Source organism: Magallana gigas, chromosome 8, assembly GCF_963853765.1.
Source record: "Magallana gigas chromosome 8, xbMagGiga1.1, whole genome shotgun sequence".
Lineage (NCBI taxonomy): Eukaryota > Metazoa > Mollusca > Bivalvia > Ostreida > Ostreidae > Magallana > Magallana gigas.
In genome coordinates this window covers 17,140,117-17,155,155 of record NC_088860.1, presented here as the reverse complement: position 1 = coordinate 17,155,155, position 15,039 = coordinate 17,140,117, and the positions used below count along the sequence as shown (strand labels likewise).

The 15,039-nt window shown below is 33.4% G+C and overlaps 1 protein-coding gene across 3 annotated transcripts in view; it reads left to right on the top strand.

The window, feature by feature from the left end:
* The window catches only part of LOC105321734 (uncharacterized), a 124,748-nt gene that overhangs the window by 74,652 nt on the left and 35,057 nt on the right, over positions 1–15,039 (top strand). For all 3 annotated transcript variants that reach the window (XM_066069435.1, XM_066069434.1, XM_066069436.1), the window contains 2 exons: positions 11,886–12,150; positions 14,125–14,199. In XM_066069435.1, coding sequence (XP_065925507.1) covers positions 11,886–12,150; positions 14,125–14,199 — 340 coding nt within the window. The remainder of the gene's footprint in view (positions 1–11,885; positions 12,151–14,124; positions 14,200–15,039) is intronic.

Genomic DNA, 15,039 nt, shown 5'->3' with positions numbered 1-15,039 from the left:
ATTATATCCGTCAAGTTTACAACATGAAATAGAGTCTAGGGGAATTCGATTCACTTCGCTGTAAGCGAGAATTCATTAAAAGCGTGTTCACTATAACCGTGTTTACTGTATATAGATATATATGTAACATGTTTTTACAATTCATTTTTATAGGGGTCAGATTTCCTTGCCCGTCATCTGGAAACGCCCTTATAATGTTACCGGTACATATAAAACTGTGTTTTGCACCCTAAAGTATGCAGCGCTTAAAATCCATGGCCCCTGGGTCAGGGGTTCAGAGGACATTGGGGGGGGGGGGGGGGGAATATGGCAATATAGTGTTAATGCATGTAATGTTTTGAAATCTTCCCTATTCTCACATCTGTATGAAAAACTGACTTCATAATTATGTTTACCAGGAAGTCTTCTACTTCATGTCCCCTGGAATGTGGGTTTTCACTCTAGGGCAGGGCCAAAATGGATGCATAGGTGTTAATGCATATAATGTTTTAAAATTATCTTTTTTACTCCCACACACCTGAAAGGAAAACTGAATTCATGATTTTGTAGACCAGATCTTTAAGTTTTTCACCAAAATTATAGGTTTACTAGTTCTTTTTGAAAGATTTCAGGTAGGTAGGTGGTCGTCATTACAAATTTATAATTTTTCTACTCCATAATGAAACCCAATTTAAAGAATATATGAGACTCCTCGGCAAGTTTATATGAGTTATATGCTAACCAGGTGACCGTTAAGGCCTATTGGCCTCTTGTTAATTCCACCCGACGATATTTCCCCCCGTAATTACCCTTTGTACAGTTCTCATTTTACTTTTACCATGTGAAATCGATTTCTTGTTTATCGTAAGCAGATGATCAAAATGCATGACAGCATGTAACAAGGGCACCGCTAAGCGGAGCATCCCCTTGCGACATGAGTTATTGTGTGGGGGATGCATTATATAGGAATAATGGTGTTCAAGAAGCGTAGTGGACAGAGCACTCGCTTCTCACCGCTGCGACCCGGGTTCGATCCCCGTGATCGACAGTGGTTGTATGTGATAGGGTATGGCGGTCGCCCGCTTGGACATGTAGGTTCTCTCCGGGTTCTCCGGCTTCCCACACCAATGATCCCCTCGGGCTTACATCCGTGCCAACAAGAGATATTAAAATAAGTTGTAGAACTTGTTTATCAATCGTTGTAAAAAAATAAAGATAAGGTTTTTAGCTCACCTGAGCTGAAAACTCAATTGAGCTATTCTGATCACATTTTGTCTGTCGTCCGTCTGTCCGTCCGTCTGTAAATTTTTACATTTTGAACTTCTCCTCTAAAACCACTTGGCCAATTTCAACCAAAGAACTATATATGATAAGAGTTAAATTTGGCCCCCATAATTCGCCATTTTTTAAGTGTTTCGGGTACCGTAAAATGTTAACTAATTTTTTAGAAGAGTTGATATAAAATATATTTTTCATCTATTTATTTGATTTATTTGCATTTACTGGCAGTATATGACGTCAGAAGTGACGCCATTTCTATAATTCAATCAAAATCAACCAAAAATTGACATTTTTCTTATCTATTTACGAATGGGAAATGTAGAGCGCATGCTTGAACAAGGAACATTTTTTTGTCACTTATTAGTCTTGGCTAGATACATCTCTGATTAAAATATCTTATTTGTTCAAGAATGCGCTCTATGTTTTCGGAAGGAAAAACTGCTTGGACACAAGCTGTTTTACGCTAAAAATGCAAAATTGGCGGGAAAAGGTTGTCTTTACAATGTCATATTTCTAAATTGTGGGCACTTGAACCAAAATGAATATTATGTAAACACATCACATACATATCTGTACTAAGAAAACAAAGAATGATAGTAAAATGATGATGTTCATTTTAGGGGGCCATTTTAGGCCCTTATCATATATAGTCCTTTGGCACAAGGCATCCTTATGGGAAGGCAAATATAAAAAATATAAATTGCAGAAATGAAAGACCGATCTTTATTCAAAGCAGAGAAAACCTTGAAACTGTAGAAAAGGGGGGGGGGGTGCAATTTTAAATATCTTCTTCTCAAGAACTACTGAGTCAAATTTAATGTAATTTAGCATAAATCATCCTTACGGGAAGGAAAAGTTAAATTGCAAAAATTAAGGGCTAATTCTGTTTCAGATTCGAGTAATTTACGAAAGTAATAATAACACACAGAGAATGGGGGTCAATCAGTTTAACTTCGGGTTCGGTATTTCATATCCATGTATTGAGATACTTCAATGTGTCAACGTAGCTCAGTGTGATAGGCGGAGGCTCGTAGTCCATCCTTCTCCATGGAGAGGGTTTTCGAATCATATAGGAGGCGTTTTATTTTTAATTCATTTGCTTTTAAGTAAAACAAGTTTTGCTTTTTTTATTGGATTATAATGAAAAAAATATCTAATACCATTTATATAATGACAACAATTACATAATGTTCACAATCTGTACACACAATGTCGGATAAAAATAGCGCTAGCACATATGAGATCATGCAGTAATGCTAAGAAAGCATCAAATAAAACAAAGTGGATAAGTAGCAAGTGCATGCATTATCGTATATTATGTATTTGTAAAAGAATGCAGTTCTATATTATGCATGTACATGAACTGATGCACAGTTTCAAATATAAAGATTTTTTTTATGTTCATGTGCCATTTCAAAATCCTGGGTACGGGGGATTTGTCAGAGCTTGTACGCTCTTGTTCTTTCTGTTACTATTTCTATACTAACCTGAGAGTCAAACTTCGAGTTATAAGCAAGATACAGAGCTTTGCGCTCAATGCTACTGTATGTTTGTACACAAAGCTGAGGTCATGCCGTAGTTCGTTTATATTTTAAATGCAGCTATACTGATTAGGAAATACAGTTGAATTAAATAACCTCAAGTGAACAAAAACTTGACTCAAACCAAGCTATGTATCTTGCTTATAATTCTACGATTGACGCTGAAATTTTGGTTGATCAATAGAAATGTCTTGCTAAAAGGATGTTATGCTGTAACTACTTTCTGGTGCCTCTTCTTAAATAATGAATTCCATAAACTCTACACAAATGTTTATGATAGTTTTTCGAACACAAGTAAATAAAAACGTCTTTAAAACAGTTTCCATAGTTGGCTGACACATTACTATTATGAGAATAAAAGCATTATCGTTGTTTTTAAAAAAAATATTGCAACAGAAAATCATCTTTGTTTGTAGACATTTGTTGTTTTTTAATAAAGATGAAAATAATGGATGGGCCTTGGTACAATAGAGAGACATGCCTGCCAATACATTGATTTGAATTATAGCTCTTTAACATATGTGACAATATTTTTCAGTTAAGTTTATTCATCAGTCAAATGAGTAAGGATATGAAACGTCATACGAAATGAATTCATGCCTGGTAAACGACAATCGTTAATAATGGAGGAGGCCAATTAAAATTTTCAATATTTTTAATTTAAGGAATTGAGGGCATTCATTCTGGTGCATCGAGGTACACTTTTCCTCTTTCACATATAGGATTTTTGAAAATAAAATACAATAGCTTTATAAGTAAGTAGTGGAAGGAGAAAATGTACCTTTATGCTCTCATGTAATTTAATCGTTTTATAAAGTGATGGGGGGGGGGTGGTAAAATAAAGGGAACTCAGAAGTTAACCGTGAACAACAAATGAAAATTTAGTTATTTATATTGCATATGATCTTATTTTCGGTAAAAATGGTATTCCAGAAAGGTAAATATGTCAAAGATTAAGTATATGCAAAAATAAGTGTAAAATTCACATATTTTTTGTTAATCTATCGAGGGGCCATATGGCACAATATCCTTTGAATGCCCATAAAAAGCCAGTGTTGCTCTGGTCAGCGATGTGGTCCATTTAGCCTCTTGTTATTCAGGAATATATAGTATGTAATTGAGGAAACCACATTCTACTTGAACCCTCCATTACTACAAAAACTACTTTTTCTTAACCTTTACTAGATCTAAATCCAAAAATATCAAGTTGTTGATTTGAACTGCTTACTTTCACTTTAGTTTCACAGAAGTGAAGCGGAAGTAGTTATTGTCAAGTCGTACATAAAATTTCTGTTTAAAATTGTGTTATTTTAACGATATATTAAAAAGTACTCAACTAATTGACTTGAAAATTACACGGCTTTGTCCTTTGACCATGCCAAAATAAGTGTACGAAGTTTGATTAATATCCGTGCAAGGGTTTTCTTTTAAACTTGCTTCCAAGCTGAACACACACACATACATACATAAACACGCACAGCAGCGATGCCATATCCCCTTCGGAACAAGTGGCGTGAGCTAGGGGATAATAATGATCGAAAAATGATTCAGTCTTAGTGATCGAAGTAAGAAATGTAAAAAGAAATAATTTTATTTACATTTAATTAATTTGTTATGATAATTACTACAGTATATTGATAAAAATTCATAATTTTTTTTAGACAGAAATTCAAGCAGTGTTATTGTAAACTCTCATGATTTTATTAGTTTTAGTTTGCATTAATTTTTGCAAAGGACTATATATGGTTTGAGCTAGAGTTGGGTATTGCCAGTGGAAACCATATTGCGATATATTGCAACATCATACTCTGAATATTGCGATATATTGCAATATATATTGCAAAGACATTAACTTTGATAATTTTATAAATGAATTAAGAAATGTGATCAAAATCTAGGGGTTTCAATTACTATGTAACATTTTAATTAGGTTCTAATGTGTGTGTTGTAAGATGTATGTATACATGTATATCACATCAGTTTAAATTTAACAAGGGCACCGCTTAGTGGCCCCTAGCGACATGAATCATTATGTGGGAGATGCATTATTTGGGAATAATCAATGTAATTGAGGAGAACAAAATATTTGTGGTAGAACAGGGCATACATTAAACATATAATTATGCAAATAACTTCAGAGTAAAAATGAAATATGACACAAGTATTCATCTCCTTAAAACTGGACTAATGTTAGTTCCATTCTAAGTATGGTAATATGGGAAAAATTCGATGTAAATCGGATTTAATATCTTGCCCGCTTAACAAGCTGAAGTAGACACACATGCATATATAGCAGCAATGCTATATCCCCTTCCCAACTAGTTGCACGAGGGGATAAAAAACATAACAACTATTTACAATACTTATTAATTAATTTTACTAAAAAGTCTGTAGAAATAAACAAAGGAATATTTCCACGAGAATTTGCTCACAAATCACATAGTTGTTTCGTAATTGTCAGCCATTTTGAATAAACAGTGTTTAAATACTATTCCAACTGGAACGATAAATTTCCGTTTCCCAAGAAAAATTAATATAACTTCGACTCAGATGAAAAAAATCCCAATCAGGTAATGATTAACATTTAAGTGAATCTTTATATTTTCCTAATGTTTTCTTTTTTACGTCCATAAGAAAAAATAATGAATTGAATTAATAACCTGATCCTGTTCCGTATTCACACATGCCTACCATACACAAACATGGTTACTATCGTTACATTAAATTTACATCCGGTGCCTTGTTGGTGTTAGGGCGAGTTTTAAACACTTTATTTAGTTTATATCAGCTGTTTATTTAAAATTTTATTTTTTTCTTATATATTCATATGTATCGTAAAATACCGGTATTTGATTTTAATATCATGATATATTGTCAGCAAGGATTAAACCGCAATATATCAATATGCCGGTAATATTGCACACACCTAGTTTGAGCCTAAAATGGCCCCCTTAAATGAACATCGTCAATTTACTGTAAATCTTTGTTTTATACTGAGTATGTATAAATGTACATTCTAAGTTTTTTCATAATTTTGATTTTGATTGTAAGTGTCTACAATCTAAAAATGTGACATCATAAAATGTACCTTTTCCCACCATTTTCAAATTTTTAGCATAAAATGGCTTGTTTTCAAGCATTTTTACTTCAATAAAACTTTGAGCGATTATTTGAACAAACAAAATATTTTCACCAAAGATGTTTCTCTCCAGTACCCTTTAGTGACAAAAAGTTCGTTCTTGTTCAAAGAATCGCTCTTTACTTCCCATTTGAAAAAAAGAAAAGAAAAATGTCAATTTTTGACTGATTTTGATTGAATTGTAAAAACATCTGACCTCATATACTGCCAGTGAGTGTATATAAATCAAATAAATAGGGGATAAACATGTATATAATGTCAAATCTTCTAAAAAATAACACAACAGATTAATTTCCCTGAAACACTTTAAAAAATGGCGAATTGAAGGGGTCAAATTTGACAAATATCATATCTAGTTCTTTCATATCAAATTTAAAAAAATAACTTAAATAGGGCAAAGAGATAAATAGGGTGAAGTTCATGTGCCAGGCAAAAAAAGTATCGACCTAATTTCTGAAAAATATGTTATGTCACTGTATGTTATGCTTCTGTAGAATTTTTCACTCAGATGACCTATTGCAATTGGTCTTCGCCCGTCATTGTTGGTAATCTGTCGTGCGTCTAGGTTAACAATTTTATCTTCTTGAAAAATACAAGGCCATTTGTCACCATTTTTGGTGTGAAGCGTTTCTTTGGTAAGAGGAATCTAGATTGTAAAATTCATGGCTCTACCACCCCCTGGGGCACCATAGGTGGGGCCAAATATGCAAAAAAAAGCCAATTTTTCAAAAATCTTATCTCTACTCCCACACATGTGAAGGAAAAACTAAATGCATGATTTAATGATATGAAATTCATGATCCCTGGATCAGGGGTTCTGGCCGTAGGGTTGGGCCAATATGGTAAAAATGTATTAAATCTTTAAAATCTTCTCTACTCCCATATATATCTGAGAAAAACTAAATGCATGATTATGATGTCCGTGAGGCCATCTACCAAAATTGTGAAATTCATGGTTCCTGGGTCAGGGATTCAGGCCCTTCTCTGGACAGGGCAAATATGGCTAAATACAATGTAGTAAAAACATTAAATCTTAGAAATCTTCTTTACTCCCATATATTTTTAGTAAAACTAAATGCCATACATGTTAACTCTAGATCTACCGATTTACGCGGAAGTCTACCACTTTTTAGCTCTATCTCCCGCCTAACGCTTTTATTAAAAAATCTACAGCTTTTCTTCAAAATATGTTCCTTGTTTTGATACATAGCCATTTTGGAAGCCATTGTGGTCAAAAAATCTCGTCGGGTTTGAAATTAGCGCATGACTTTGATTCAGAGGCACACAAACGCTTTATGAAGTCGCTTGAATGACAGGTTTTCAAGCATGTGATTTGCATTGAACGATGAAAGAAGCCTCTTCCTGTGATTACATAAGTTACAAGACATGCCGATATTATCCTCGCAAAGGAAAAAGAAGCTTTGCAATTCCACACATTGCTTAATTTAACGATGACTGAATATATCTTTTAACTTGGCCATAACTTAACCTCCAGTTTATTGAATGCAGCATGATTTGTGATGTGCATGTGAACATCGTTTTGATATTGGAAAAGAATATACGATTTCCTACTAGTTCTTACTTCTCTTATATGTTACTTTTTGGCAACTTAACCAATTTTTTTTTAACAAAGGCAATTGTTAAAGTCTTTGCACTCAATATTTTTTCCTAAAAAATAGCTTACTGGTAATCAATATAATGGTGAATGCATGCAAACATTTTTATTGCTTATGTTGATATTACTAAAATTGTCTTGAAAATCTGTACATTGAAATATAAGCGAAAAAGGCTGCGCAAGGTGCTACCGCTTTTCAGTTCAAAACCTACCTATTTTTCATCACTGGAGGTTAACATGTATGTAAGTGCATGGTTATGATGTCCATGAGGCCCTTTACCAAAATTGGAAAATTCATTACCCCTGGGTCAGGGTTCAGTAAATGCATGGTTATGATGTCCATGAAGTCCTCTACCAAAATTATGAAATTCATGGTCCCTGGGTCATATAGTAAAAATGTATTAAATCTTATAAAATCTTCTTCTCTACTCCCATATATATTTGTTAAAAACTAAATGCATGATTATGATATCCCTGAAGCCCTCTACCGAAATTGTGAAATTCATGGCCCCAGGGTCAGGGTTCTGGCTCTAGGGTGGGGCCAATATGGCCATATAGTAAAAATGTATTAAATCTTAGATTATCTTCTTCTCTACTCCCATATATATTTTTAAAAAACTAAATGCATGATTATGATGTCCATGAAGGCCTTTACCAAAATTATGAAATGCATGGTCCCTGTGTCTGGCGTTGAGACACAAGGGTGGGGCCAATATGGCCGAATAAATTCATTCAGACTGTAAATTGCCAGATCATTGGTAAATGTTTCTGTGATATTCAATATGAAACTTAAATTTGCCTACAGTGTCTAAATATGTAATGTTTATCACTGAATTAAGAGAATAAAACTATATTACTTAATTTTAAAACATTTATGGTGTGTTTTTGCTAGTAATGGGAGGAATTATACAACCATGTAAATGGATACACCCCAGAGCGTTCATAGGGATAGGAATAAATGAAATATTTTAATTCAACATGGATTAAGAAGACTCTTCAGCTACTTGTATATTCCCGAATAATGCATTTCCCCGCACAATATTTCATTCTGGAGGGGATGCGCTGTTATTATGTTCATTATGTCCTGAAGTTAAATTGTGAAATTCAAGCTTGTTATGGGGGGTGGGGGGATATGGCCATATATCGAACATGTAATTTTACTGAGGATAATTGCTGTGTGCCCTCCATGAACAATTTGAACTTATACATGATAATTTGTCACTTGGCATCCATTAACAATTTTAACTTAAATATGATAATTTGTCACTTGGCAATACTGAATTAAATATAATTATGTTCTATTTTAAGAAATCTACTTTAATATCCTGTACATTGTATACTTGAAGAAATAAGCTGTATTCATTTTGTGTGCATTGTAAATAAAACTGTGAATATAATAAAAGATTGACCATTAATTAAGGGCCTGAGGTCTCTTATTACCAAAAATTTTGGCCCCTGGAGCTAAGGTTTAGATTCCTCCAACTCTTGAACTCTCAATCCCCCATTTTATGAAACAATGAAAGCAGGGTAGCAGTCAGAGGAGTCTCAGATTAAGGTTTAGACTTCAAAATCAAAGTACTTCACTACACCGAGACTTATACTTTTTAAGACACTACGTCACAAGATGGCGATTTAAATGTTTTATTAAACTGTTTGAATCAATCGATTCAGATGTATATCATCATAGCTCAGTGGTTGAAGTATCAGGCTTGTGAACCGCAGGTCATGAGTTCGAATCCACCTGGGGCTTTTGTTTATGTTTACTGCATGAAATTTTTGAAAATATCATTTTTTATCTAAAATTGCACATTTTTTCGCCTATTTTACATATATACTTCTTATCCATCATGCTTCCTATCATAATCAAGTAATTTTCTGCTGATTTGAGAAACTATTTCAAGATGAAGTGAAGCACCTTAAAGAGGCATGGTCAGGATTTTGGTCAAAAATTATTTTTCTGATTTTAATATTTACAATGCTTCAGAAAGGCATTTTTAATAGGCAACCGAAATTTGAGTGTTATTTGTTGAGTAATAAGCGAGTTACAGAGCTTGAAATTCTTCTGTATGTAAACAAATCGTTTCTTTAACATTTTGAACGTTGAAGTAAAAATTTCAGTTTTGAACCTAAAACGAATGTATTAAATGTTAGGAGCTGTATATCTATGCTTAAAATAAATAAAAAGATAGACAAATAAACTCAAAAAAGATTTTTTACTGGTATATTGAACCAATGTAAACAAAAACAGGGTATATAAGCCTAATTGTTTACATGACAAAGAATTGTGAGCCTAGTATCTTGCTTATAACTCTACGAGTGACTCTCTAATTTTATTTTATCATTAGATTCTGAAATGCATTTCTAAAGCATTGTAAATAGTAAAAACATAAAAATAGAATTTGACCAAAATCGTGATTATTCCCCTTTAAACTTAAAATGCAAACATTAGACTGTCTGACATGTCAATCTGAGGGATATGAGACTCAGGTGACCATCAAAGCCTGAGGACCTCTTGTAGATATTTTTTGTTAGAATTTTGAAAGTTTATTGGATTTAATTATCCCGAATATTAAAAATGATTTCATTAGCCTTGTAATAATCATGCACATAAATAAGCATTTAAAAAGCCACACTGCAGTTACTCAGGTGATGATAAGGCCTTTGGGCCTCTTTTTTTAGCTCATTTGAGCTGAAAGCTCAAGTAAGCTTTTCTGTTCACAATTTGTCTGTCATTTGTCTGTCAGTAAACTTATCACATTTTCAACATCTTCTCAAGAACTACTTGGCACAAAGCATCCTAAGGCAAAGGGGATTCAAAGTTAAAATTAAGGACCACACCCTTTTTCAAGGGGAGTTAATAAGAAATTATTGAAAACTTTTAAGAAATTAAAAAAAATCTTCTCCTCGAGAATCATATGGCCAGGAAAGCTGAAACTTGTGTGGAAGTATCTTCAGGTAGTGTAGTTTCAAAGTTGGTAACCTAACAATAAAACTTTATGATAGACGTGATGACTTAAATTTTTCTATAGTCAACTTTCCTTGTAGCAGTATACCTTCTTCACCTGCATATGGTGTTTTTGTCTCTTGGTTAATTTGATACACAATGGTTATAATAATATATAAACAGTTTCTAAGGCGAGGCAAGCTACTGACAAGTTGATAAAACAAGACTATCAACATGCAGTCTCGTTTGAAGTCATCTTTTCGTAAGTTCTATGGTTGATCGACGACCTTGTCAGCAAATACAATCTTCCATTGGGTCGCATGCTGACTGACGGTTTTCATACTAATTGTTAGACCATAATTAATCACCTAATTGTCTAAGGATTTTTCTGCTTTTCCCCGATTACGACAAAGAACACACAGCGGGTGTGACCGGTTAGCATAGGATGAACACTCCTCCATGACACCTGATCCTAACTCTATCTTTTTAGAGGTCTGTGTTGCTCTGCTTTGAATTTGTATTTGTTTTTTGGATTTTTGAGATGGTTGACAGTTTGTTATTGTCATTTTTTCATTGTTTTACTCATTGGCAAGCATTTTGACACATTGTTGGTTCTTCAAAATTGTTCAGACTTTGGCCCCTGTACAGTTTTGGGCATTACAAGTGATTCAAAGTTTGATTTAGGTTTATATCCCACATATAAACAGCATTTTGAGTTTCTTGAAAACTGCAATGCTCAGTATGTGATGACTATGTCTATTGTTGATCAAGTGAGTGATGTGACCCATGGGCCTCTTATTGATTATACAAACATTTAATCCAATAGATACATGTAATTGATTTAGAGAAGCAAAAACTGTTCTTCTGAGATACTAGTACATGTCTTCTTAAGTTAATCAAAAGAGATCAGTTATTAGCAGCTTAAAAAGATACACCAGTGATAACAATGGAAAAGAGCACATGCAACTTATAGATCAAACATGTTGAGCAATGAAACCTGTTATTTTCATTCATAGTCCAAAAACTGCAGACTGAAGAAAAATTCAATAAAATGTTTTGATTTCTATTCAATTTGTTACGAGAAATCAGCGAAAAATATTTAAGTTGATCGGTGTGACCAAACGATAGTCAATTTGGCTTCGCACAAGGATAAAAATATTTCCCTAGCTATACATGTATATTTATAGCTGTTACAGTAGCATATTAACAAAGTATAAGAATTGGACAGGTTGGCAACTTGATCTGATGGATTTTTTAGATCATTTTTATGTACAATTTAATATAAAAAAATTTTTTTGATATCCATGTCAAATATGGCCATCCCTATTATTTTGGGGCTTGAATATTTATTTTTAATTAATACAGCATGTTTGTTTTGCATTTTAGCTGACCCTTTTTGATAGAAAGAAATGTGTGAAAAAATTGAAAAATGACCTGGAAAGAAAAGTGTTTTATTATTTTGGAGGAGATGGACATCGTCTTGAATACAAATTGAAAAGTATTAAACAAAAAATCATCAATAGGAAGTCCTGTGGAAATTTACATATGTCTACGTTTAAAATGGATGAAATAGAAGATAAACACAAAAGCCTTGAAGAAAAAGCCAAAACATTGGAGGAATATCTACAGAAAATGAATGAAAAAGCAGATGGTAATGTTGATAAATTTCTAAATACAGGTTTTTGAAAACAAATATTTTCATTAAATAATGTAAACTACATGTAAATTAAGGGGGGGGGGGGTCATTAGAGAATTATTGAAAATTTGTTGGTATTTTTCAAAAATCTTTTTCTCAAAAACTATTTGGCCAGAAAAGCTTAAACTTGTGTGGAGGCATCCTCAGGTAGTGTAGATTCAAGTTTGTTCAAATCATGGTCCCCGGGGGTAGGGTGGGGCCACAACAGGGTGATCAAGTTTTACATAGGAATATATAGATAAAATCTTTAAAAATCTATTTTTCACAAACTATTCTTCTTCTCCAGAACCACTGGGCAGATTTCAACCAAATTTGGCCCAAGCATCACTGGGTGAAAGGGATTCAAGTTTGTTCAAATGAAGGGCCACGCCCTCTTTAACGGGAAGTTAATTGAGATTATTGAATATTTGTTGATATTTTTCAAAAATCTTCTTCTCAAAAACTATTTGGCCAGAAAAGCTTAAACTTGTGTGGAGGCATCCTCAGGTAGTGTAGATTCAAGTTTGTTCAAATCATGGTCCCCGGGGGTAGGGTGGGGCCACAACAGGGTGATCAAGTTTTACATAGGAATATATAGATAAAATCTTTAAAAATCTATTTTTCACAAACTATTAGGCCAGAAAACTCAAATTTAATTGGAAGCATCCTCAGGTAATGTAGATTCAAGTTTGTTTAAATCATGGCCCCCGGGGGTAGGGTGGGGCCACAATTGGGGTATGAATTTTTATACAGGAATATTTAGAGAAAATCTTTAAAAAAATTGTTTTTAAACTTCCAGTATTAGGCTAGGAAAGCTCAAATTGGCATGTAAGCATCCTTAGGTAGTGTAAATTCAATTTTGTTCAAATCATAGTCCCTTGGGGTAGGGCGGGGCCACAATGGGGGATAAATTTTTATATATAGAGAAAATCTTTAAAAATCAGTCTGAAAACTATTAGGCCAGGAAAGCCCAAATTTGAGTGGAAGCATCCCAAGGTCGTATGGATTCAAGTTTGTGTAAATCATAGTCCCGGGGTACACTGAGGCGACAGTGGGGGATGAATTTTTATATAGGAATTTATAGAGAAAATCTTTAAAAATCTTCTTTTTAAAAATATTTGGCCAGAAAAGCTGAAAACTGTGTAGAGGCATCCTCGGGTAGTGTATAAATTCAAGTTTGCAAAATCATAGTCCCTGGAGGTAGAGCGGGCCACAATGGCGGGTTGAATTTTTACATAGAAATTTATAGAGAAAATCTTTAAAAATATTCTTGGAAAGTTTTCAGTCCAAAACTCAGTACTTTGTTTTAAAACTCAGGTTATGCAGATTTAAGTTTGATGAAACCATGATTCCCTAGAGAAAAGTGGGGCCACAAAATGGAGGGGGGGGGGTATATAGGATTAGAGAAAAATCTTCTTAGAGGTACAACAACAAAAGGGGCTTGATATTTACCAAAAAAAAGATGTGGATAAAAATTGGCAAATTTTCATTTTTTTTTTTAGCAAAATCTACTGTACTTAGTTGTAAAGATATTTTGATTTCGATACTGTAATGCTAATTTGATCAGAGTTAAGGCAATTGTGAGCGATGTGGCCCCTGGGCCTTTTGTTATTTATCGCCCATAGGTTAGGTGTTTTGAAGGTAACATTAAATGTAGAATTAACTTTGGGCAGCATTAGCAAAAATCAAATGATGCTAATGATGGGAATATATTTTTTAGGGGTACCCACACAATCCTCGAAGATTGTGCCGATATTATTCTAATGATTCCTCAATATGAATTGACATGCTTTTATTGATTAATAAAGAAAGCATTACAGTGTATATTATTGATAATTAAGTTTAAAGTCTACATTTTTAATACAAAATTCTCATTACATATTAAACTTTGATCATTTCAATATTTGACTTAAAGACTGTATTATAACTTTGATATTTTATTTTTTTTAGCCAACATTAAATTGTGGACCAATGCTGAATTTGAAGGACAATTTGCCAGCTGTATTGATAATCCACTTCTCCAAGGTACACACTTACAGTTTGTAATGTGTTAGAGGTAAAAATGTAACCCTATTTTGATCAGTGCACGGAAAGTGGGTACATGCATAAGAAAAAGTTTTCAGCACCATTAATAGGGGCATATATACCCAGTGGCATCGAAGCTAGGAATTTTTTTGGTGTATTCAAAATTGGCAAGGAGTGCAGGGGGCGAAGCTCCCGGAAGCTCCTGGATTTTGAAATGTTGAATTTTAAAAGAATGTATATTCTATATGAAACATGGATGCTCCAACCGAAACCAAAGGCATTTGACTATTAAAATATGGCACTTTGAAACGGCTCTGTTTTTAAAAAATAAAACATACGAACCTTAGATAACAAAATTTTGATCAAGTGTATTATCGTTACTTTTTATAAATTTTGAATCATCTGCAGACTTTAAATTAAGTTTAGACAGATTAAAATTACGGACAAACAAGCAGGCATTCTCTCAAAATTTATTGTGTTTCCAGATTTTAGTATGAATATAAAAACTGAAAAGGGGTTAAGAGTTGTTCATCTTATTTTAATGATTTCATTGTAGGTAATTTTTTTAGCAAAAGACATGAGTGTCAATGTGGTTTAGTTAGTTCATATATAATTATTGATTCAAACAAGCTTTCAATTTTTGTGTTTTAAAGACGCAAACTCAGCAATGACCTGATTGGCATTGATTTCTACTTCTCTGTGTATATGGAGGAGACAATTAATGATCATCTTTCTTGAGTCAGGGTGGAATGCAGTATGTTTTCACACATTTAAGGACACTAAATGATCTTTAAACTGTGGTCTTCTCAACTGGCATTGTTAGGAGAACCATACATGTTA